The following is a 26,672-nucleotide window of genomic DNA, read 5'->3' as shown; positions in this document are numbered from 1 at the left end:
GGGATCTTCCGGACACAGGAATCAAACAAACCAGGGTCTCCTGCACTGCAGGCAGAATCTTTACCAACTTGAGCTATCAGGGAAGCCCTTAAAATAATAGTAGTATTTTCATATAACCTATACACATCCTGTTATATACTTAGAATCATCTCTAAATCACATATAATACCTAATAGGATATAAATACTGTGTACATAGTTGCAATGCATAGTAAATTCAAGCTTTGCTCTTTGGAACTTTCTGAACTGAAAAACATTTTTTTTGGTTTAGTGGTTGGTTGAAACAGTGGATAAGGAACTCAAAGATACTGAGAACCAAGATCTTTTTAATGTGTTTTTAAAAAGATCATTCTAGTTGCTTTCTGGAGAATGGATAATAGGAAGACCAGAGTGGAAGCAGTGTGGCTGGGTTTAGGTTTGTGTTAGGGTAACTGTATAAATGTAAATGGACATTCTCATAATCTTCCCTGACTTTGCAGCCTGAAAGTTCCATCTTCCTATTCCATCACCTCACATAGCATTTACAACTACCATTTAATCATTTTTTTGGTTATTGCCTGTTTTTCCCATCTAGGGTTGCCAAATAAGGCTGCTCAGTTGAATCTGCATTTCAGATGTTGAGTAATTCTTTACTCCTAGTATTCTTGTGTTCTCAGTTGTGTCCAACTAAAGACTGTAGCTGGCCAGGCTCCTCTGTCCCCGGAATTCTACAGGCAAGAATACTGTAGTGGGTAGTCATTCCCTTTCCCAGGGTATCTTCCCAAGCCAGAAATCAAACCCCTTTACTGTCTGAGCCACTAGGGAAGCCCAGGGAATTCTTCAGTCTGTGTGCTTCCAAATATTGCATGGGAAAGCCCTATACTAAAATTTTGTTCTTTATCTTTCATTCAAATAAACGGGGCATCTTGTATTTTTATATACTAAATCTGGCAACACTACCCCCAATAGAACGCAAACTCCTTGAGGGCAGGAACTCCTTCTGTCTGGTTTCCCAATGTATATCTAGGACACAGAGTAGGAGCCCACACATGCTTATTGAATGAATTAACAAAGGATTTAACCACATAGCGATCGAATAGGAGCCCCTCGGTGAGGGTGTAGCTGAAGACCGGAGACAACGGGGAGAAACACAGCTGCGGAGCTGGAGACTGGGCTGCAGCGCCCCCAGGCCTGGGCGGCCTGCGCGCTGAGGTCACGGGCGCCGGCTCCGGTGACGTCATCACGGCCGCGCTGTCCGCCGGGCTGGAGCTTCACTGGCGCCGGCACTTCGCCGGCTGTTGTGGAGACCGAGGGCTTTCTGGTGCTCCCTGCGCAGTGCAGGCCGCCTGTGAGGCCGTCCGGCCCCAGACAGCGCCCGAGAGGCCCAGTCTTGCGATCGTTGGCTGTCAGCCTGCAGGCCTGGCCACTCTATCGCGGGGAGAACGTCTCCTCAGGGCCATGTCTAGGCCGAGCAGCGTCTCCCCGCGGCCCCCGGCTCCCGGTGGGGGCGGAGGCGGCCCCGCGCCCTGTTGCCCTGGGGGCGGCGGCCGTGCCAAGGGGCTGAAGGACATTCGTATAGACGAGGAGGTGAAGATCGCAGTCAATATCGCTCTGGAGCGCTTCCGCTATGGGGACCAGAGAGGTGAGGTTCCTGACAGGGACCCCGCCGGCTGCCCCACCTCCCGGAAGCCCGGCCCCCCGGTGGGCAGGGGCTGCCTCACGCGTGGGAGGGAAGACGGCCCGGCCCGGGCGGGGGGCGGAGGCCGGCGTGGTCGCCCTCTCCTGGGATGCGAGGAGCCGCAGAGTCCTGCGGGTCAGCCAAGTTTCAGGACCCTTCGTGGGGTCCGAAAGCGAAAAAATCAGGTTGCTCCGTAGCAGGAGGCATTTCTTTCCCTAGGGAGAGGCCTTCCGGTAGCTTTGCCACAACTTTTAGGTGTTGTTTAGCCCCTGCTTTTTTTTTCTTTTTCTGAATCGAGGTAGGTTTGGCATCCCACTCCAGTACTCTTGCCTGGAAAATCCCATTGACGGAGGAGCCCGGTAGGCTGCAGTCCATGGGGGTCGCAAAGAGTCGGACACGACTGCGCAACTTCACTTTCACTTTCACTTTTCAGTTTCATGCGTTGAAGAAGGAAATGGAAACCCACTCCAATGTTCTTGCCTGAAGAATCCCAGGGACGGGGGAGCCTGGTAGGCTGCCGTCTATGGGGTCGCACAGAGTCGGACACGACTGAAGCGACTTAGCAGCAGCAGCAGCAGGTTTAGTTTGAGTTAAAGAGTGGAAGGAAACCGTTCAGATGAATGAAGTGGCAACATGTAGTCCTTTGCTTAAATCCTGGAAGCATCCCTCTATTAAATAGTTTAAAAAAAAGGAGTTAAACTCCTGGTAGACAAAGCATCTTCCACACCTCTTAAGGTTAGAAAGCGACTTGAGTCACACAGCGCAGAATCAGCAGTCGCCCTGTGATCAGTACAGCATATATTAAGTGCTCATTCTGATTTGCTGGTCTAAATACAAGACCCCCTTACTCTGGAAGCTTAATTAAAAGCGTCTTAAAAAAAACAAAAAAAGAAAACAGATATGAAGCCCCAGAAATATGCAACATATCCAGTCTGAGATAGAAAAATATGAATTCTGTGCAGTTTTGAAGGCAAAGGCAATGGAATCCGACGCTGAGCGTTCAAAATTCTTGAGCATACCTCATCATTGAAGGAAATAAGCATTTTGTTAATTAAACAAGAAGTAAGTTAAGATAGTAAACTTCGTCAGTTTTTATAGGAGCTCAAGATTTCAGCACAAGTAAGAGTAGTAATCTTTGGCGAACATCAGAGTCGTTTATCATATTTAGGTTTAAGTGTTACTGATACCAGAATTCTGGTAGACATTAAGTGGTTAATTAGTACAGGTATATCTGATTATTACACTTTATTGTACTTTGCAGATTTTTTAAATAGTTTTTTCTTTTTTAAACAGTTGAAGGTTTGTGACAATTCTCTGTTGTCGAATGATGGTTAGCATATTTTATCAATAAAGTATTTTTAAATAACTGTGTATACATTGTTTTTAATACATAATGCTGTTGCACATTTAATAGACTATAGTGTTCAGTTCAGTTCAGTTCAGTCGCTCAGTCGTGTCCGACTCGTTGCGACCCCATGAATAGCAGCACGCCAGGCCTCCCTGTCTATCACCAACTCCCGGAGTTCACTCAAACTCACGCCCGTCCATCGAGTCAGTGATGCCATCCAGCCATCTCCTCCTCTGTCGTCCCCTTCTCCTCCTGCCCCCAATCCCTCTCAGCATCAGAGTCTTTTAGTGTAACCATAAATAGGGCCAGGAACAAACCAGCATAGGCCCTGGAAACCGAAAAAATTTGTATGACTTGCTTTATTATTTTTTATTATATTTGTTTTATTGCAAGAGTCTGGAACCAAACCCACAATCTCACTGAGGTATACCTGTATCTACTTTTCACATAAAATATGGTAAATGTGATTATATGCTTATATGATTTTTTTCAAATTTTATAAATATATGTGTACTGAAATACCTTTAAAGAAATTTGCCTATCAAGTAAATGATGCTTTGTGGTTTTTTTTTTTTTTCCCTATAGAAATGGAATTTCCTTCTTCTTTGACCAGTACAGAAAGAGCCTTTATTCATCGATTGAGTCAGTCTCTTGGTTTGGTTTCTAAAAGTAAAGGGTAAGCTGATAACTTTTCTTAATTAAAAAAACTTTACTGAAAAAGAGAAATGTTTTTGACTAAATAGTTAAACCATTTTAGATTCACATCCTAAATTATATTGTATATAGAAGATCTGATTTATGTTTGTACCAAACTCAGCTCTTTGCTTTTCTTCCTATCCCCCTTTTTTTTGTTTTCCCTGGTTGGAGAAAGTGGGGGAAGAAGGTAAATTTTAAGATGTTAGTAAAATGGTTTAAAAGTTGAAGTTGATTGCATTCAGAAGATATTTTTTTTTATAGAAACCAAAACTCTTTTTTTTCCTTGAAGAATGGATAACCTTAAAATAATAAATACAATTATTAACAGAGCCTGTCTCTTTCAAAGCTACTGTACTATAATGGTATGCTTTAGAACACATGCTTGTTGTTTTCTTTCATACCAAGTCACAAAGCTGATGATTAGAAATGATTAAATAAAATGGAACTTATGTTCACTCCTGAGTAAAGATCTTTTATTTTTAATCTCCTAGAATTAACTTTGTTAATTTAGCAAATTAGTCTTTCTCTCTTTTTTTCTTTTGTGTCTGGTATTATGCATTATACCTATTTGAGAGGTATGGAGAAAAGGGCAAGAAACCGAGATTCTACTCCCAGTCTCTCAGTGCTTCATTCTTTAGTTTGATCATGTCCCTTGACTTTAAATGCCAGTTTTTTGTTTTTTTTTTTTAAATGTAAAAAAACGAAAGAGTTAATCTCTTTGTGCTAGTTGAGATGCTGTGATCCTGCAGTTTATTTTGAGCTTCTTACTTGAGTTTTAAAAACAGATTGCAGAATTACTGTGTGATAATTTACAGTTGTTTTTCTGATCACTTTTTTTTTTTTAATATCCTTTCTTTTGAAATGAAGCTATGTGTGTTGGATTTTGTTTTTCATCTCCTTTTAGAGAGTTGAATTTACTTTGAATTGGTTTTTTTTTTTTTTTTAATAACTGTTCACCTTTTGGTAAAAATACTCGTGTTAGAATAGCACTTGTTTTGTGTTCTTTACTATATCCTTATGTTTTCTTAGAAATTCCCAGTCAAATATTCCCATACCCCAGATTTTACCTCCTTATAATTTGTTTGATTTTTCCTCAACTGGTATCACTATGTTTTGGTTCTAAGAGCATACTTTTCTGAGTCTTGTTCATGAATAAAACAAAATTGTTTCCTATTCCTCTTGGTCCAAGTTAGACAAAATGAAACTTACAAAGTAAATTTGTTAAAACCTTGTAGAGAGAATAGATATAAAGTATATGAAAGCAGGTTTTCCAAGTACAGGTTTTTAATCTTGTCATTGCTGAAGGTGCTGCTTAATAGGTATCCAAGTATTTCACTTAGGCTTCCCAGATGGCTCAGTGGTAAAGAATCTGCCTGCCAATGCAGGATATACAGGAGACGCTGTTTCGATCCCTGGCTTGGGAAGATCCCCTGGAGGAGGAAATGACAACCCACTCCAGTATTCTTGCCTGAAAAATCCTCTAGACAGTGGAGCCTGGTGGGACATGGAGTCACAATAGTCCAACATAATTTAACGACTGAGCACACACACATGCAGGCACGCATGCAAGTATTTTTCTCACCGTACAACAAGACTTCCCTTTCAGATTTTAGTTATTGCCTCCCTTACCTTCTGCCCTAGAAGATTGAATGCTGCACTCCCCCTCTCTTCCCCTAGCTAAAATAAGAAAATTGGGTTAAAAGTGAGGAAGCCTGTTAGTGAAGTTTTGGAAATCCATTAAAACCCTGTGATGTACAGAAATAATAGTAACAGTAGCTAACATTTATTAAGTGCTCTTGTGTGACAGGCATTGTGCTAGGTGCTTTATGTAAATTATAATTTGATCCTCAACATTCTTATATGGTAGGTTCTACTTTTTTAATACCTGGTTCCTATATAACAGATGAGGCAAGTCAAGCTTGGAGATACTAGTTTTCCCAAGTTCACACAGCTAGCAAGTGGCAGAGCCAACAATCAAACATAGTTAGTGTTTAGCTAATTAATTTTTGTTGTTTGTAGTGAATTCATAGCAGTGTTTTAGGAACTCTGAGTAGTTAAGAGAGAAATATTAGATAATGCTCATTTCTAAGTTGTTTATAGTCCATTAAGTCACAAAAAGAAAAAAAAATTGTCACAAACATAGTGAGCATGACATGGAAATAATTGTGTTTAGTGACAAAATTAACTTGGTTTATTATTTCTGAGCTAATCATAAAAAGCACAGATTTGTGTGGTATAAATTTCAATAAATTCGTATATTTGTATTACAGTATTGAAGATAAAATGGTTTGGAGTTAGGTCTTTGCATCTGTCTGCCTGTGCTTAGTCGCTCAGTGGTGTCTGACTCTTTGCCACCCCTTGGACTGTAGCCCACCAGGCTCCTCTGTCCATGGGATTTTCCAGGCAAGAATACTGGAGTGGGTTGCCATTTCCCACTCCAGGGGATCTTCCTGACGTAGGGATTGAAGTGGCGTCTCCTGTGTCTCCTGCACTGCAGGTGGATTCTTTACCTGCTGAGCCATTGGGGAAGCCCCTCTATCTGCCTAGTGGAAGTACAGATTAAAGGGATATGAAATTAAGTATTTGCTAGACATTAAACAAATGTGTATTATCTTTGTGAAGTGAAGTGAAAATCGCTCAGTTGTGCTTGACTCTTTGCGACCCCATGGACTATACAGTCCATGAAATTCTCCAGGCCAGAATACTGGAGTGGGTAGCCTATCCCTTCTCCAGGGGATCATCCCAACCCGGGAATCGAACAAAGGTCTCCTGCATTGCAGGAGTTACCAACTGAGCTATGAGGGAAGACTTTGAATCTTTGTATAGAGACATTAATTCCTTGGTGGCTGAGAACTTTTAAGAGAGAACTACTTAAGAGAGAACTTTTAAGCAGTGATTTCAGATTTTGGCTCTTCAGCAGATTTTTAAACTGTTCTCAGGTTTGTAAAGTGGGGAATAGCTGTATGGTTGTATTTGAGGTAAATTATTCAGTAACATTCTACGTAAATGCAACATTTATGTCATGGCCCATGTGCGTGTTGGAAAAGAATTTCCAGACATGAGACAGAATGAGAGGGAAATAAAGTTTATTAGAGTGGAGGATGCTGTTAGAACAGTGGGCTGGCCTAAAGGAGAATGGACATTGAACAGGTCCTTGGTGTATTTTTATAGCCAGGGCACAAGGAACAGAATAGGGGTCTTGCAGGGAGAAGGGGAGAAAGGTTATACTGCTCAGGAGGACCCGAAATTCGTTAATAGTTACAACATGGGTGTGGGAGGGAAAGACAATAAGGGTCTGGTTTTTCTGTTCCTACATTCCAAGGCCCTCCTTGGTTTTATCTGCTCTTTCATCCTTGGGTCACCACAATGTATTAATATTAAAATTGTATCAAATTTGATTAGTTATATCATCATTTCTTTAAAAGGAAGAAGCTATTGAAATATCAGAACTTCATTATAACGTATGATTACTTTTCCCTTTGAAAAGTTAGAAGTTACAATGTTCTTACCTGTACTTTCAGTCCATTTATACTTAAATATGACATATGTGGCTTGCATGTTACTACATTTTTAAAGCTTCTTGTGAACTTCACTTATCTAGCATCTTTTCCACATTTTGCAGGTAGTTTCTAGTTAATTTTGCTTTGTAAAGGGACTACTAGATTTTCATGGTAGTGTGTTATGTTGGAATGAAATCATGGTGAAATTTTATTGTATTAATTTACCTAGGACAACTGCTGTATAGAATGTTTTCATCTGCACAATAACAAGTGAATATTTTGCCAAAATTTCACTAATTTTTGAATTATATATCAGTGCCACTGTGGTGTTGAATGGTATAGGAAAAGCCCTAATATTGACAAGTAGAATTTTTTACTAAAACAAAAGTTAGCAAGTTGGTATTATCTTTCTGTCCACCATCTGTGTTCAAACCAAATTTAGTAAATTTTAAATGGTAGTGGCTAAGTATTCCCACTGCTTAATATGAGTTATTTTTGTACATTGTTTTGTTGTCTTTTGCAACCCCATGGACTGTAGCCCACCAGGCTCCTCTGTCCATGGAATTTTCAAGGCAAGAATGCTAGAGTAGGTTGCCATTTTCTTCTCCAGGGGATCTTTCTGACCCAGGGATCAGAGTGGCATCTCCTGCATCTCCTCTTTATCACTGAGCCACCAGGGAAGCTCATTCTTATACATTAATTCTGTATGATTATTAGGCAATCTGTGTTGGGAAAGTTTCAACCTAACCTGTTAATTTAGTTGTGAGCTTACAGAGGAAAAAGTGTATTTTCCTCAACTTTGTAATCCTGGCCTCTAGCATAGTCCATGGCATACAGTTGGTATTCAGTATATGATGAATGATTGAATAAAAGAGAATTAAAAGTAAAATCTAGAAAACTTTGCTGAGATGATTTTTGAGAAAATTAAAACATCTTGGAACTGATAGACATATTCGAGATTTTAAAATTAATGGTTCTGCTGTGTCAGAGAAGTAAATTAATTTATTTTTGATCACATCGTTACTTGAAAGTGAACACAGGCCTCTTGTGTTCTAGTGACTCTTGCTCTAGTGCTCATTTAAGCACACTTCTGGCCTTCTGTAGTTAAAATTTTATGAAGTAAATGGGAGAGAAGGGGAATGAGTGACTGATGGGAAAAGAACCTACTACGGAGAACATCTCTAGAATCCAGTAATTCTGATTTACCCATGGAATTGACTAAAATTTATAGATAAGATTAAATTTTAATAAGTTCATCTTTATGTCATCATTGAAGCATCACTAAGTACTTGTTCAGGAGTAGATGAGGGCATAGAAAGGTTATAATTCATTGAGGAATTTTCAGAAATTAAAAATCTTGGTAAATTGAAGACCAAGACTTAGAAGACTTAGATAGCTAAAACTGTATAGGTTAATCTTCAGTTTCATGTCATTCTATAGTGAAGGTATTGTTGAAAAAATTTTAAATCTAATGAGAATTAGAAAAATTATACATGTCCTTTTCATAGTGTTTGTGGCTTTGTTGCTCATTTTTGTAAGGTGATAGTGGCATTAACAAATTGTAAAAATGTTCTTATAAAGTTTTGGTTAACTTTTTTGGTATAAGAAATGATATTTTTTCCTGGCTATAATATTGCTTTCATTTATTATATTTAGTATGTACACAGTAACAGATACTGCCCTTTATGCATTATCTTATTTAATCATGTTAATAGTTCTTTGAGGCAGGTATCATCATCATCATCATCTTAGGCTCAGAGCTATTACATAATTTGCTTGTGGTTGCACAGCCAGTAAGTGGTAGAGGTAGGATTCAAATCCAAGTCCATGTGCTTTCAGAGCCTGAGCTCTTTACCAGTACTACCTTGTACTAGATTATAGACATGTATTATTAAATCCTTCAAGATACATCTGAGGACTTCCTTTGTGTGTGACATTGCACTTAGTACTCTTAAAGCTACAGAAGTCATCAAAATATAATTAGGACTCATTGAAGAATCTAATAACTTGAGAATAGTTATAAATCATCATTACCTTATAATCAAAAGCTGGAGTCGTAAACTTTGAAAGATTTCTTTTTTTTTTTCCAGTATACATCTGAAAATGCTTATCAATAATGCTGATTTTTTTTGTTCACCCACTAAACTTGGCTTTCTTAACAGGTTTTTCATGGGACTGTGACATTACCAGCATACTGGGAAAACACTCAGTGGGATATATTAATCTGGATCACTGTCATAACTGGACCACTGTGGCATTTTCATTATCATTTTTAGATTCTGTTGTTCAAATTGATTTTCTCCCTCTGTATATTTCCCAGCATGTATTAGTTGGTGATGTTTCATCCACCATGAAGCCTGCTAAGATAAGCTTTAAGGGTAAGTAAGCCTTTTTTGGTGATTAAAATTGGATTTGCAGCATTTTGAAATTTTAATTGAAAATGGTCTTGTGGCCTCTTTAGCACTCAATTCCTCTTTACTGAATTTTTTGGAGATTTTCAGCATTTTATCTCAAAGCATTTTTATCTTTTTCAGTGTTTTGCTTGAGACATGTTTTCTAAGTAGCCATACATCATATGTGAACAAATTGACTTATATAGTAAATAAATGATTTTTATTAATATTCAGAAAGGGAGCAAATAGATACCTAACTGTGAAGAAGAAAGATGGATCAGAAACAGCTCATGCAATGATGACCTGTAATTTGACTCATAATACAAAACATGCTGTTAGGAGCCTAATTCAGAGATTTCCTGTCACCAATAAAGAGCGTACTGAACTTCTGCCTAAAACAGAAAGAGGAAATGTGTTTGCTGTTGAAGCTGGTATGTATTTTCTGGGGAGATTCCTTGTTTATCCTTTTATTGAATGACTATTCTTTTTCCACTTAACATTAAAGCATTTTTAACATTTTAAAACAACATTAAGTAAGATTTCTCATTGTGAATAAGTTTGTTTGAAATGATTAGAATTTGTAAAAATTTTGTAATGAAATGCAGTGTTAAGGCATGTCATTAAGTTAGACAGGGTTTTTGTTTTTGTTTCTTTTTTTGCATGTTACAGTAATAGCTAACCATTTACTGAGCACTTATTGTGTGCTGGACAGCATAGTAAACTGGATTATAGAGCCTCATGGCAACCCTTCCAAGGTAAGAATTTCCCCTATTTCACACGTGAAGAAACTGGGCTCAGAGAAGTTTAATAATTTGTTCAAGGCCACTCAATCAGCTAGTAAACTGCAGAAATGAGGTTTGACTCCACAGTCTGGACTTTACTATTATATATTATGCTGCCATGATACACTATGAATGGAATTTTGAATTAGGGCTTCAGCTTCTGGGAAGAGATAGGACAGAATCTTCAGTATATTAACTTGCTCAGAGATAGATAAATATATATATTTAGGTTGTAAAGTGAAGTTGTAATTTTACTGTTTGGAAAAATAATTTTCCTAATGAGAAGTTTATTTCTTTTATTATCTCCAGTGACAGAGTTTCTATTTGTGAAGTAGGTTTGCAGAATGTAGAAAATGCATGGTCCTAGCTATCAAGGAGTTTTATTAATAAAAATACATTCACACAGAAATATTTTGTCATGTGAAGAATATAAAACACATCATGCCTTTTTTGTTCCTATCTGCTTAAATATAGATGTTGGCTAAAATGCACAATTAGGAGATTTGTTAAGCATTAAGGCCTTAAATTTACACATGTTATTCTGTTTGATCACATAATCTTACATGCTGACTTCAAGAGGGGTTTTTTCTTTTTCATACGTGTTTTCATACTGCATATAATAGACTTTACAAGTATAATGTATATTGTTTCCTACTCTAAAATTTTGTTCTAATCGATAGAAACAAGTTTGAGAATCATTTTAGGATATCAAAATTGGATTTTATTTTTAATGATTTTTGTTCATTTTAAAACATTATACACTAGGAATACTTCTGAGAAATTTGCCTTCTAATTGATATCAAAATGTGTAAAATGTTCTCGAAGAATATTGTGTAGGAGTAAAGCAGCTGAGGCATTGCTTGCTAATTTTATGTTGACTGAGTAGAGAAGAAACACTTAGAAGGTATTAATTACTTACTTATGTTTTTAACTGTATTGTTGATATACATTTTTTTTTCGTTCTCTTATTCATTTTCAAAGAAAATCGGGAAATGAGCAAGACAAGTGGGCGACTCAACAATGGCATACCTCAGATTCCAGTAAAAAGAGGAGAATCTGAATTTGATTCTTTCAGACAATCTCTGCCAGTGTTTGAAAAACAAGAGGAAATTGTTAAAATAATTAAGGAAAATAAAGTAGTTTTGATTGTAGGAGAAACTGGATCTGGAAAGACTACACAGGTTTGTTTCTACTTTGTTGTTTATAGAAGAAAAAATATTTTACTTGATGTGATAGTTTTGCATCAAATTTATACTACATATACAAAGTAAACATAATTATAGTTTTTAAACTACTAGTTTGGCTGCAATTTAAAAATTCATGAAATCCAGCATTTGCATAGGTAATGAGAAAACAGCATCTTCTGCTCTTTTGATAAAAGTATAAATTGTTTTGAAGGGCTGATTGATCATTTTTATGAAAATTAAATTTATATACTCTTTGACTCAGCATATTTTTGTCTTTGCAAAAGTATTTGAGGATAGATGCTCACTACAGTGTTCTTTATAGCAAGCAACAACATCAATAATAACAAACCTAAAAAAGCTGGACGTTACTTTATATGTAGTCATATTTGTTAAATTATAGCACATCCATTAGATGGCATGTGCAGCTGTTAAAATAGATTAGGTAGATCTGATATGTTGTTAAGTGACATCAACAGATTACAAACATTAAATAATCACTTTGTGAGAATAAAAACCTGTTTATATACACAAATATTTTAAGTTGTATAAGCATATTTTTCCCCCAAAACAGTTTATGAGAAACTTAACAGTAGTTACTTTTGTGAAGAGGACTGTTGGTAATGGTAGGGGTTGGCAAGACTTTTGCCTTATTTTTTAAATCTTTTTGACCTGTTTGAATTTAATTATAGAAGAGTGTTTGCAGTCCTAGTATTAGGCTATTTCTGATTTCTTTATAATTTTCACTATTTAAAAGATTCCAACAGAATTTTATTTCATTGACTTTATAGGATATTTTGGAGAGAATTGACATTTTTGCAATATTGATTATTCCTGCCCAGGAATATGTCATATTTTTTTAGAATATTCCCATCTTTTATGTTTTTCAGCAGTGTTTTATAATCTTTTTCATGTAAACCTTAACTGTTTCTTTATACTTTTGTTTTTGTGTTTTAGTTTCTATTGTGAACAAAATCTTTCTAAATTACACTTTTTACATTGGAGAAGGCAATGGCACCCTGCTCCAGTACTCTTGCCTGGAAAATCCCATGGACGGAGGAGCCTGGTAGGCTGCAGTCCATGGGGTCGCTAAGAGTCGGACCTGACTGAGCGACTTCACTTTCACTTTTCACTTTCATGCATTGGAGAAGGAAATGGCAACCCACTCCAGTGTTCTTGCCTGGAGAATCCCAGGGATGGTGCAGCCTGGTGGGCTGCTGTCTATGGGGTCGCACAGAGTCAGACACGACTGAAGCGACTTAGCAGTAGCAGCAGCAGCAACTGATTATTAGCAGTTAACATGAAAAGTGTGTGTGTGTGTGTTTTGTTTTTTTTTAATGTTTGGACCTGTTACATAACTTTTTTAGTTCTAATGATTTTTCAGTTGACATGGATTTTCTGGATATACAGTTATGTCATCTTATAGTACTTTAAAATTTCTTTCAGATTCCTCAGTTCCTTTTAGATGATTGCTTTAAAAATGGTATTCCCTGCCGTATATTTTGTACTCAACCAAGACGCTTAGCAGCTATTGCTGTGGCTGAAAGAGTTGCTGCAGAGAGGAGAGAAAGGATTGGTCAAACAATTGGATATCAGATCCGTTTAGAAAGCAGGTAAAGACAATTCACCTGTAACCTTTTATCATTCTTAGAAAAGACTAAATATTTGTATTTCACTAAACATAGAGAATATGTTTGGAGAAGGCACTGGCGACCCCTCCAGTACTCTTGCCTGGAAACTTCCATGGATGGAGGAGCCTGGTAGGCTGCAGTCCATGGGGTCGCTGAGTTGAACACTACTGAGCGACTTCACTTTCACTTTTCACTTTCATGCATTGGAGAAGGAAATGGCAACCCACTCCAGTATTCTTGCCTGGAGAATCCCAGGGACAGGAAAGCCTGGTGGGCTGCTGTCTATGGGGTCGCACAGAGTCGGACATGACTAACGTGACTTAGCAGCAGCAGAGAATGTGTTAGTTGAAAAATAAGGTGGTCATTTTGCTTCAAGTAAGTTTGCGAACAGAACATTGAGGTCATGTCTAAACTTACTGAGGTTTTCAATAAATAAATAGTTTGAAAAGAAATCCTGTTTCATAGTTTCATGATAAAGTGCAAGTTGTACCATCTCTTTGAGCCTGAGCTTCCTCATCTGTAGTATGCAGTTATTGAAGCATCTAGAGCACAAGTTTGATGTAAAGTTTACAAAAGTACTCAATAAGTGCTAGTGACTGAATTGTTGTTATTGATATTAGCAGTACTTAGTAGTGCCTGCTTGACAAGTAGTATTGTTTCTTTGCTCATAATTATTTTGGTATAATGATTCAAAAAGCTGATCTCATTTATGATATAATCTTATCCTCAAGTTAAAAATGTTTCAGATCTTAAAAACAATCTCTTTGGATTCTTTAACAAAATAATTAATAAAAGGCTGTTAGTAATAATTTGTGATGTTATCAAACATAAAATATGTATTTCATATAACTTTGTTAACAAAGCATGTATACCAGTACACTAAATGTATATATGTACCAATACACTACATGTATACCAGCAAACTAAAATGGACTGGAATGGGTGAATTTAACTCAGATGACCATTATATCTACTACGGTGGGCAAGAATCCCTTAGAAGAAATGGAGTAGCCATCATAGTCAACAAAAGAGTCCAAAATGCAGTAATGGATGCAATCTCAAAAATGACAAAAAAAAAAATCTCTGTTCATTTCCAAGGCAAACCATTCAGTATCCCAGTAATCCAAGTCTATGACCCGACCAGTAATGCTGAAGAAACTGAAGTTGAATGGTTCTATGAAGACCTACAAGACCTTCTAGAACTAACACCCAAAAAAGATGTCATTTTCATTATAGGGGACTGGAATGCAAAAGTAGAAAGTCAAGAAACACCTGGAGTAACAGGCAAATTTGACCGGAGTATAGAATGAAGCAGAGCAAAGGCTAATAGAGTTTTGCCAAGAGAACGCACTGGTCATAGCAAACACCCTCTTCCAACAACACAAGAGAAGACTCTACACATGGGCATCACCAGATGGCCAACACTGAAATCAGATTGATTATATTCTTTGCAGCCAAAGATGGAGAAGTTCAATAGAGTCGGCAAAAACAAGACCGGGAGCGGACTGTGGCTCAGATCATGAACTCCTTATTGCCAAATTCAGACATAAATTGAAGAAAGTAGGGAAAACCCTAGACTATTCAGGTATGCCCTAAATCAAATCCCTTACAATTATACAGTGGAAGTGATAAATAGATTTAAGGGACTTGATCTGATAGAGTGCCTGAAGAACTATGGACAGAGGTTTGTGACATTGTACAGGGGACAGGGATCAAGACCATCCCCAAGAAAAAGAAATGCAAAAAAGCAAAATGGCTGTCTGAGGAGGCCTTGCAAAGGCCTCTCTCTGTGAAAGGAAGAAAAGTGAAAGGAAAAGGAGAAAAGGAAAGATATACCCATTTGAATGCAGAGTTCCAAAGAATAGCAAGGAGAGATAAGAAAGCCTTCCTCAGTGATCAGTGCAAAGAATAGAGGAAAACAATAGAATGGGAAAGACTAGAGATCTCTTCAAGAAAATTAGAGATACCAATGGAACATTTCAGGCAAAAATGAGCTCAATAAAGGACAGAAATGGTATGGACCTAACAGAAGCAGAAGATAGTAAGAAGAGGTGCCAAGAATACACAGAACTGTACAGAAAAGATCTTCACGACCCAGATAATCGCGATGGTGTGATCACTCACGTAGAGCCAGACATCCTGGAATGTGAAGTCAAGTGGCCTTTAAGAAACATCCCTCTGAACAAAGCTAGTGGAGGTGATGGAATTCCAGTTGAGGTATTTCAAGTCCTAAAAGATGATGCTGTGAAAGTGCTGCATTCAGTATGCCAGCAAATTTGGAAAACTCAGCAGTGGACACAGGACTGAAAAGGTCAGTTTTCATTTCAATCCCAAAGAAAGGCAGTGCCAAAGAATGCTCAAGCTACCGCACAATTGCACTCATCTCACATGCTAGTAAAGTAATGCTCAAAATTCTCCAAGCCAGGCTTTAGCAATACGTGAACTGTGAACTTCCATATGTTCAAGCTGGATTTAGAAATGGCAGAGGAACCAGAGATCAAATTGCCAACATTTGCTGGATCATGGAAAAAGCAAGAGAGTTCCAGACCAACATCTATTTCTGCTTTATTGACTATGCCAAAGCCTTTGACTATGTGGATCACAATAATCTGTGGAAAATTCTGAAAGAGATGGGAATACCAGACCACCTGACCTGCCTCTTGAGAAATCTGTATATAGGTCAGGAAGCAACAGTTAGAAATGGACATGGAACAACAGACTGGTTTCAAATAGGAAAAGGAGTATGTCAAGGTTGTATATTGTCACCCTGCTTATTTAACTTCTATGCAGAGTACATCATGAGAAACGCTGGGCTGGAAGAAGCACAAGCTGGAATCAAGATGGCCAGGGGAAATATCAATAACCTCGGATATGCAGATGACACCACCCTTATGGCAGAAAGTGAAGAAGAACTAAAGAGCCTCTTGATGAAAGTAAAAGAGGAGAGTGAAAAAGTTGGCTTAAAGTTCAACATTCAGAGAACTAAGATCACCGCATCCTGTCCCATCTCTTGGCAAATAGATGGGGAAACAGTGGAAACAGTGGCTGACTTTATTTTTGGGGACTCCAAAATCACTGCAGATGGTGACTGCAGCCATGAAATTAAAAGATGCTTACTCCTTGGAAGGAAAGTTATTACCAACCTAGAGAACATGTAAAAAGCAGAGACATTACTTTTCCAACAAAGGTCTATCTGATCAAGGCTTTGGTTTCTAGTAGTCATGTATGGATGTGAGAGTTGGACTATAAAGAAAGCTGAGTGCCAAAGAATTGATGCTTTTGAACTGTGGTGTTGGAGAAGACTCGTGAGAGTCCCTTGGACTGCAAGGAGATCCAACCAGTCCATCCTAAAGGAGATCAGCCCTGAGTGTTCATTGGAAGGACTGATGTTGAGGCTGAAACTCCAATACTTTGGCCATGTGATGTGAAGAGCTGAGTCATTTGAAAAGACACTGATGCTGGGAAAGATTGGGGGCCTGAGAAGAAGGGGACAACAAATGGTTAGATAGTTGGATGGCATCACCGACTCAGTGGAGATGAGTTTAAGTGAACTCTGGGAGTTGGTGATGGACAGGGAAGACTGGCATGCTGTGGTCCATGGGGTTTCGAAGAGTCAGACATGACTGAGCAACTGAACTGGACTGAAGTGAACTGTACCAGGACACTGTTATGTTAGTAATACTTACTAAAATACTAAGGCTACTAGCATTTTAATAGGGCCATGTTTTAATTGTATAAAAGATTTGTAATTGTACATTTTTTTTTTTTAAGGGTTTCTCCAAAGACACTTCTGACATTTTGCACCAATGGGGTACTGCTTCGTACACTGATGGCAGGAGATAGTACATTGTCAACTGTGACACATGTTATTGTGGTAAGAGATTTAAATTTAAATAGCTAATTAAGATTTTAGAATAGGATATATATGAGAACCAATTTTTTTTTAAAACAGGCTGTTCTAATCAAGTTACTTTTTATTTTCCATAATTATTAGAAATATTTGTGTTAAATAAAGATATTCTTGCCATCAGTTTTCATGAGTGAAAATAGATAGCTTTGTAAAAAAAGTGCTTTTTATGTATAAAAATGATACATGTATTTCGAGAGTCTCCAGAATAGTTTTCTTTTTTCTCTGTGCTTAGTCATCTATTTTCTTTTACATATCTTAGGAGAATACTTAAAGTCAGTTAATTTCCTGGTTATCCTGTTATTTTAACTAGCTGCTGATGAAATAAGTAGATGAATTAGCACCTTATTAAAGAATTCTAAGCTTTTATCCAGTTTGTGTCAGAAAACTTAGATTAAGATTTATAATTTGATTTATAATGAATGAAGAGAAATTCGTAATTATTCTTGTGCCTGGTATATAATAAAGATTTATACACTATTAAAAAAAAAAGATTTATAAGCTTGTGATAAGCAGCTTTTGGAAAGTTTTTAGTTCTCTGCATTCAAACCACAATATGCACCTGGTCCTGATGCTAACAGAAGCATATTTAAATAGATTTTATATTTATTAAAATTCTATTAAATTAGACTGTACTAATTCAGAATTTGTTTTAGTTTCTGCAGTTTTACATTCTGTGGGAAAAGGGGCAATACGTTACCCACAGAGGATTGTTAATATCTGAGTATTTCTAAATTGTCCGTAAAACAAATTTCACTAATTGACTGTTTCCACATTTAACTTGATTAAGTGTGAAACTCAGCAGCTCCATAGTTTTAAAGACTTCACTTATTTTATGTTTTAACTGTTCCATGGTTTGTTTTTGTTTACTGCAGGATGAAGTTCATGAAAGGGATCGATTTAGTGATTTTTTACTTACAAAGTTAAGAGATTTACTGCAGAAGCACCCAACTTTGAAACTAATTCTTTCTAGTGCTGCCTTAGATGTAAATCTTTTTATAAGATATTTTGGGAGCTGTCCAGTGATATATAGTAAGTAAAATTATCAGATTTCTTCAGGATTTTACGAAAGAATTCTTTTTTGGCTTGATTTTATTTATTGAAATAGAAGTATTAAGGAATATTCTGATGTATAGGGCATCCTTTTCTGTTTTCTCTGAGATGTGCTTAATCAGTCATCTCTATATATTTTCATCTTCTCCTTTTTCACTCTTTGTTATTGTGTAGTGAGCCAGTTTTCTAGTCTTAAAAGGAGATACGTTTTAATTTTGTATTCCTCTTTAAATTCTGTCTTACAGCTTCACCTTTATTGCTAGACTCTTTCACAGAGTAGTTGTATTCCCATATTTACTTCCCATGTACTTCTGAATATGTTGCCACTGAACTTTTGTCCTTGTCCTTTAATCATACCTTATTTTTTCACCAATCTTTAAAAAAATTTTTAATTTTCTTCTCAAAAATTGAAAAAGTTGTGTTTACCTCAGTGTGTTTACCTCAGTTCAAACATGTAAGATGTAGTTTATTATATTGAACAGCTGCTTTTATATTTCCTGATATGAATGTACCATGATTTATTTAACCATGTCTTAATTTTTAGACATTCACATTGGTCCTGGATCCTTCCTTTTGCCAACTATAAACTTTGTTGTTATGAGCATCCTTATACATATATTCTTATATATATATATATGTGTGTGTGTGTGTGTGTGTGTGTATGTGTGTGTATGTGTATATATATATATGCTGCTACTGCTGCTAAGTCACTTCAGTCATGTCCGACTCTGTGCGACCCCATAGACGGCTGCCCACCAGGCTCTGCCGTCCCTGGAATTCTCCAGGCAAGAACACTGGAGTGGGTTGCCATTTCCTTCTCCAATGCATGAAAGTGAAAAGTGAAAGTGAAGTCACTCAGTTGTGTCCGACTCTTAGCGACCCCATGGACTGCAGCCTACCAGGCTCCTCCTTCCATGGGATTTTCCAGGCAAGAGTACTGGAGTGGGTTGCCATTGCCTTCTCCAATGTACAGGTGCTCTTATTTCTGAGAATAGATTCTTAAAAGTGAAATTGTTGAGTAAAAAAGTATGTCTATTTTTAATTTTAACAATAATATGATTTTGCCATTTTACTTTTCCAAAAGGCTGAAATGATTCACATTTCTGAAGTTTATGGGGCTATTCATTTATAAATTCTTAACAGTGTTGTTTTGAAACTGATTTAATTGCCAAGCCTGTTATTCAAATTTTATATAAAAATATTACTTAAAATTGCTGTAGTATTTCTCATAATCATTCCCCCTTTTTTGTGAAATGCTCATATCCCCATCATCTGTTTGCCAGCACTGCTTCCTAAGTCTCATTCTGTGTCATAGCCTGTATTTTCTTGGTCTCCTCTGTGGGCTTCTTTTGCATGGTGCTTAAATATTGTTTTTTTTGAGGATTATTCCCATGATCCATTCTTTTTTTCTCTTCCTCTCTTCTTTTCCCTCCCCTTTCCCTCCTTTCCCTTCTTTTTTTGACTTCTTTGCTTTTTCTCTTTCCTGCTCTATGCTGTTCTGTACTTGATACTGGGAATGCATAGTTTGTTTCCCTGGAAGATCTCATTCTTGCCCTTGACTTCTACTTTCTTATATGGATGACTCCTGAATCTTTATTTCCCAATTCAACCTGTTCTCCAGAGCTTTGGACTTAGGAAGTTTATAAGCAGTTCACATCTAATATGCCCTAACTGAATACTAATCCTTTCTAAAAAATATACAAGCAACTCCTTCAGCTTAATTCCAGAAAAATAAATGACCCAATCAAAAACAGACAGTTCTCCAAAGAAGACATACAGATGGCTAACAAACACATGAAAAGATGCTCAACATCACTCATTATCAGAGGAATGCAAAGAATGCAAATCAAAACCACAATGAGGTACCATCTCACGCCAGTCAGAATGGCTGCTATCCAGAAATCAACAAACAGTAAATGCTGGAGAGGGTGTGGAGAAAAGGGAACCTTCTTACACTGTTGGTGGGAATGAAAACTAGTACAGCCACTATGGAGAACAGCGTGGAGATTCCTTAAAAAACTGGAAATAGAACTGACATACGACCCAGCAATTCCACTGCTGGGCATACGCACTGAGGAAACCAGAATTGAAAGAGACACATGCACCCCAATGTTCATCGCAGCACTGTTCACAATAGCCAGGACATGGAAGCAACCTAGATGTCCATCAGCAGATGAATGGATAAGAAAGCAGTGGTACATATACACAATGGAATATTACTCAGCCATTAAAAAGAATACATTGGAATCAGTTCTAATGAGGTGGATGAAACTGGAGCCTATTATTCAGAGCGAAGTAAGCCAGAAAGAAAAACACCAATACAGTGTACTAACATATATATGGAATTTAGAAAGATGGTAACGATAACCCTATAAATGAGACAGCAAAAGAGACACAGATGTATAGAACAGTCTTTTGGACTCTGGGAGAAGGCAAGGGTGGGATGATCTGAGAGAATAGCATTGAAACATGTCTATTATCATATATGAAACAGATCGCCAGTCCAGGTTCGATGCATGAGACAGGGTGCTCAGGGCTGGTGCACTGGGATGACCCTGAGGGATGGTATGGGGAGGGAGGTGGGAGGGGGCTTCCGGATGGGGGACACATGTACACCCATGGCTGATTCATATCAATGTATGGCAAAAACCACTACAGTATTGTAAAGTAATTAACCTCCAACTAAAATAAATAAATTAAAAAAAATAAGAAAGAAGAAGAATATATATATATATATATTTTTTTTTTATTTTAAATTTATTTTAGAGGCTAATTACTTTACAATATTGTATTGGTTTTGCCATACATCAACATGAAAAATAAATAAAAAATCTGCTTCTTTTGTGTTGCCTGTTTTAGTTAATCATACCATTGACCAAATCACCTAAGTCACAACCTGTAGGACTTTTTGTTCATAAGGCCAACCTAGACAGCATATTAAAAAGCAGAGACATTACTTTTCCAACAAAGGTCCATCTAGTCAAGGCTATGGTTTTTCTAGTATCAGGTATGGATGTCAGAGTTGGACCATAAAGAAAGCTGAGCACTGAAGAATTGATGCTTTTGAACTGTGGAGTTGGAGAAGACTCTTGAGAGTCCCTTGGACTGCAAGGAGATCCAACCAGTCCATTCTAAAGGAGATCAGTCCTGGGTGTTCATTGGAAGGACTGATGCTGAAGCTGCAACTCCAATACTTTTGCCACCTGATATGAAGAACTGACTCTTTGGAAAAGACCCTGATGCTGGGAAAGATTAAAAGCAGGAGGAGAATGGGACAACAGAGGATGAGATGGTTGGATGGCATCACTGATTCGATGGACATGAGTTTGAGCAGGCTCCGGGAGTTGGTGATGGACAGGGAAGCCTGGCATGCTGCAGTCCATGGCATCGCCAAGAGTCGCACACAACTGAGCAACTGAACTGAAGGCACATAAAATTTATGCGTCTGCTAATGGAAGCTCATTTTGGCAACTAACATTTGACATGTATAAAACCAAACCCCAACTCCTATAAGCCAACTTGTTTTTCTTTAGCTTTCCTTGTCAACCTCAGAGAAGGACATCTTCCTCTATCCAGTTTTTTAAGCTAGACTTTTAAGAGCTGTGGTTGACACTTCCTTATCATTCCTCCATATTTAATCTGATGCTGAGTTCTGTGGATTTTACTTCCTGTGTATCTAGAGTTTGTCTGTCTCCTTCCATTTTTACTGTCACCAGTCTTATTCAGGTTATTGTCCTCTTCAGCCTGAACAATTGTAATTGCCCCTACTGGTCTGTTCCATTTACTCTGCTCTCTTTTAAATCCATTCCCCAGGTTTCAGCCAGAGTGTTGTTTTCTGAAATGAAATTTTGATGATTTAAAAACTCTCATGAGCTTAAAACTTTGAATGACTTTTACCTCAGAATAAAGACCTAAACCCTTAATAAGACCTACTTCTTTGGCCTCATCTTGAACTCTAGCCCCCTCTCCACACCACTCCTCACATCATATTCCAAATAGCTTGGCTTTTTAGTTCCTTGAGAACATCATATTCTTTCATACCATAAGGCCTTTGTGCATACTGTTTTGTGTTTTTTTTTCTTCTTCATATTACATTCTTTCTTCTCTGTGTAGCTTAATTATTTTGTTTACCTCCTTCTCTTGGTTCTCATTTTTCTCAGTGAAGATGTTTTTCTTGTCTCATTCAAGTTCTCCTATTATGTACTGTCATGGTATCTTGTGCTTCTTTCTCGTAGGACTTTTCACAACTTTATTTTTACATGGTTGTTCTGAATTACTGGATTAAGGTCTGACTCTCCTGCTGGACTGCAGTCTTTAAGCTTCAGGAAAACAGGAGGAACTCTTGTTTCTACTTGCCATTTATGTTCCTAGTACCTAGTATAATGCCAAACACAAGTGAATAGCAAACATTGGAAGAAACATGCAAATAAACAGTTGTCTATCAAAGTTATATTTAAAGGGCAATATGAGGATTACTTGATCTATGGAATTGCCTTTGGATTAACACTTAGATTTATTAATTTGAAAATCTCATGTTTTTATGCAAGTTACCTCTAAGATGCAAGTTGACTGATTAAAATACTCCTGTTATTTAGTACAGGGAAGACCATTTGAAGTAAAAGAAATGTTTTTGGAAGACATTTTAAGAACTACTGGATATACAAACAAAGAAATGTTAAAATACAAAAAGGAAAAACAACGAGGTAAGCTCTTTATCAAACAAATATAAAAGAAAATTATTATTGATACTGACTTTTTAGAGTACTCCAGTCTTATACTGTGCAGATACTAGGATACTTGAAAATATTTCTTTCTGTGTATGGTTGTAGATTATATTAGACTACTGTCCCAAATGGATCTTTTATATTGTGGTTTAAGTCCAAAAGTTATAATCTATGGAGAGGAATTGAAAGGCAATGCCAGAGCTGAGTGTCTGCATCCAGAGATTCAGCCACTGTTTTAAGAAAGGACAAGATGATATGCTGGCTGTCTCCCAGCATGTGTTACAGAGTGGGAGTGAGAGGCGGGTGAGGAAAGAAGGGAGTTGTATGTGAGTGATGAAAGGCTCATCTTTCTTAGAACTGTCGAGTTCTTAAAATCTTGAAATTGTTATCAATTGCGTCTGAATTTTGGTTGTAGCATGACCTGCCTATTAATACATCTCTTATGATTTATGCTATATGTCCACTTTTGAATTAAGGTTAAGTTCCTTCTGGTTACTTTTAACTACATTATTCATGATGGAAGACTTGACTTCAAGTTTTGATTCCTTTGTTTAGTTAGTATAACTTTGGACAAATAATCTTAAATTCTTTGGATTCTTTGCTTGAAAAAAGCAATTAGTAATGCCTGTTTCACAGTGCAATGTTGAATCACTAATATGTACATTATAAAATTTCTGGCTCTGATTATAACTTATATCTCAAACAACTAGCATGGTGGTAGAAATTCAGTAAATGATTTCCTTCAAAGTGCTATATGGATATTAGTCATTGGTTTAAACAATATTTGTTACATGGATAAAATACTGTTCATTAAATTTTGTACTTATATAGAAGTAAACTTCTTACCAGTAGATGAACAGATGAAGTTTTTAAAAGCAGTTTCATGTCTCCTTTTGGTTCAGCATAATATGTTTTATTCTTTGGAGGCAATGCCAAAGAATGCTCAAACTATTGCACAGTTGCACTCATCTCACACGCTAGTAAAGTAATGCTCAAAATTCTCCAAGCCAGGCTTCAGCAGTATGTGAACCATGAACTTACAGATGTTCAAGCTGGTTTTAGAAAAGGCAGAGGAACCAGAGATGAAATTGCCAACATCTGCTGGATCATCGAAAAAGCAAGAGAGTTCCAGAACAACATCTATTTCTGCTTTATTGACTATGCCAAAGCCTTTGACTGTGTGGATCACAATAAACTGTGGAAAATTCTGAAAGAGATGGAAATACCAGACCACCCGACCTGTCTCTTGAGAAACCTATATGCAGGTCAGGAAGTAATGGTTAGAACTGGACCTGGAACAACAGACTGGTTCCAAATAAGAAAAGGAGTATGTCAAGGCTGTATATTGTCACCCTGCTTATTTAACTTATATGCAGAGTACATCATGAGAAATGCTGGGCTGGAAGAAGCACAAGCTGGAATCAAGATTGCCGGGAGAAATATCAATAACCTCAGATATGCAGATGACACTACCCTTATGGCAGAAAGTAGAGAGGAACTAAAAAGCCTCTTGATGAAAGTGAAAGAGGAGAGTGAAAAAGTTGGCTTAAAGCGCAACATTCAGAAAACTAAGATCATGGCATCTGGTCCTATCACTTCATGGGAACTAGATGGGGTAACAGTGGAAACAGTGGCTGACTTTATTTTTTTGGGCTCCAAAATCACTGCAGATAGTGATTGCAGCCATGAAATTAAAAGACGCTTACTCCTTGGAAGGAAAGTTATGACCAACCTAGATAGCATATTCAAAAACAGAGACATTACTTTGCCAACAAAGTTCCATCTAGTCAAGGCTATGGTGTTTCCAGTGGTCATGTATGGATGTGAGGGTTGGACTGTGAAGAAAGCTGAGTGCCGAAGAATTGATGCTTTTGAACTGTGGTGTTGGAGAAGACTCTTGAGAGTCCCTTGGACTGCAAGGAGATCCAACCAGTCCATCCTAAAGGAGACCAGTCCTGGGTGTTCATTGGAAGGACTGATGCTGAGGCTGAAACTCCAAAACTTTTGCCACCTCATGTGAAGAGTTGACTCATTGCAAAAGACCCTGATGCTGGGAGGGATTGGGGGCAGAAGGAGAAGGGGACGACAGAGAAGGAGATGGCTGGATGGCATCACCAACTCAATGCACATGAGTTTGGGTGAACTCCGGGAGTTGATGATGGACAGGGAGGCCTAGCGTGCTGCGATTCATGGGGTTGCAAAGAGTCAGACATGACCGAGCGACTGAACTGAACATGTTTTATTGAATGTTTCTAATTAATTAATTTTTTTAAAAAGTAACTTTAAAATAAGGCCAACTTTTAGGTATTTTCAAATTCACTTAATTTTTTTAAAGAAATGTATTTCATAAAACAAAGAATGTATCTACTTATTTTCTTTGGTAATTAATTTAGAGGAAAAACAACAAACCACACTTACAGAATGGTACTCAGCTCAAGAGAATAGTTTCAAGCCTGAATCTCAGAGACAGAGAGCTATCCCAAATGTGACTGAAGAGTATGATTTATTGGATGATGGTGGTGATGCTGTCTTCAGTCAGCTGGTAAGACCTCAGTGGTTTTACACTGATAGTTTGAGTGAAAATTGTATACTTTAAACAATATTTTATGAGATTATAACTTTTATTGCATTATTAAAGCATAATTCCCTTACTTTATCTTAGACTACAACACATTTTTCGGAATAACGTTCTATAAACTCTTTTTTTCAAATAATGTGACATCTTTTATTGTTTCATTCTGAGTTAAAATTATTTCAATATTTTCTGTAAATTGTTTCAAGAAAATAGTTATAGTTATTATGTATATACATTATCATTGCTTGATTATTTTATCATGTCAAAAATTTAAGGACCTATGATCTAAGCAATGTAAGATTAGCTAAGTTAGGAAAAAACTGAGAAAGTACTGTTGGTATTAAGGCAAGTATAATCAAGACCAGGGTTTCCACCAGAAAGCTATGTGACTGTAAAGTCAGTTACCCATCATAGACCTCAGTTTCTTTTCTCCCTTTTATTTTGCCACAAAATCTTTCTACAAAATCTTTTTTGTAGACATCCTGCCTGCTCACCCCTCACTCTCCACCTCTGTTCCCTAGCTGGGGCATCTGCTACTTTGGGTTCCATGGAGTCTATTTGAAAACAAACTAATGAATTTCCTAGGTTCCTTCTGGTCTTTGATTTTGGTTTAGAATTCTTAAGGACTTCCCTGGTGGCTCAGATGGTAAAGAATCTGCAGGCAGTGTGGGAGACCTGGGTTCGATCCCTGGGTTGGGAAGATCCCCTGGAGAAGGGCATGACAACTCACTCTAGTATTCTTGCCTGGAGAATCCCCATGGACAGAGGAGCCTCACAGGTTGCAAGAGTCCGACACAACTGAGCGACTTTCACTCAGAGTTCTTAAAAAGGCATTGGTGATTAGAGCAATGGCTGGGACTGTGTACTTTTTAGAAAAGGAATTAAACCATATTGAGCATGAGAATGCAAATATGCTTGGCAGTTTTCTCCCATTGTTTAAAGTTCTGATGCATCCAAATGAACTATTCTTGTAAAGAATGTATACTTTTAAAGAATATTTAAAAATTGTTATTTAATGTTGGGAACATCCATTTGGTTCAGTGAATAGCATTTTGATCCTGTAAATTAGTGATTCTTAAGCCTGGCTACATATTAGCATCTCCCGAGGAAGATTCTGATGTACTTGCTCTGGGGTGGGACTTGGCTTCAGTGTTGACAAGCTCCAGGTGACATTTCCTCTGTGGTACAGTTGGGAGAAAAGACCACTGATCTGCAGGTATATT

The 26,672-nt window shown here is 37.4% G+C and overlaps 1 protein-coding gene across 4 annotated transcripts in view; it reads left to right on the top strand.

Annotated features, from left to right (window-relative positions):
* The first annotated feature begins 1,129 nt into the window (after positions 1–1,129).
* The window catches only part of YTHDC2 (YTH domain containing 2), a 71,374-nt gene continuing 45,831 nt past the window's right edge, over positions 1,130–26,672 (top strand). The window contains exons 1-9 of one of the 4 annotated variants that reach the window (XM_006078264.4): positions 1,130–1,620; positions 3,590–3,680; positions 9,828–10,024; positions 11,357–11,556; positions 13,006–13,172; positions 16,962–17,064; positions 17,973–18,129; positions 22,746–22,853; positions 25,268–25,416. In XM_006078264.4, the coding sequence (XP_006078326.4) occupies positions 1,437–1,620; positions 3,590–3,680; positions 9,828–10,024; positions 11,357–11,556; positions 13,006–13,172; positions 16,962–17,064; positions 17,973–18,129; positions 22,746–22,853; positions 25,268–25,416 (1,356 nt within the window). In that variant the 5' untranslated portion in view covers positions 1,130–1,436. Of the gene's footprint in view, positions 1,621–1,678; positions 1,955–3,202; positions 3,462–3,589; positions 3,681–9,827; positions 10,025–11,356; positions 11,557–13,005; positions 13,173–16,961; positions 17,065–17,972; positions 18,130–22,745; positions 22,854–25,267; positions 25,417–26,672 lie in introns of those variants that run through there. The other 3 variants (XM_044925507.2, XM_025296434.3, XM_044925508.2) reach the window with 3 other exon arrangements.

Source organism: Bubalus bubalis, chromosome 11 (assembly GCF_019923935.1).
Source record: "Bubalus bubalis isolate 160015118507 breed Murrah chromosome 11, NDDB_SH_1, whole genome shotgun sequence".
Taxonomy (NCBI): Eukaryota; Metazoa; Chordata; class Mammalia; order Artiodactyla; family Bovidae; genus Bubalus; species Bubalus bubalis.
The sequence above is the reverse complement of the archived record's forward strand: the minus strand, read 5'-3'. Positions and strand labels throughout refer to the sequence as shown.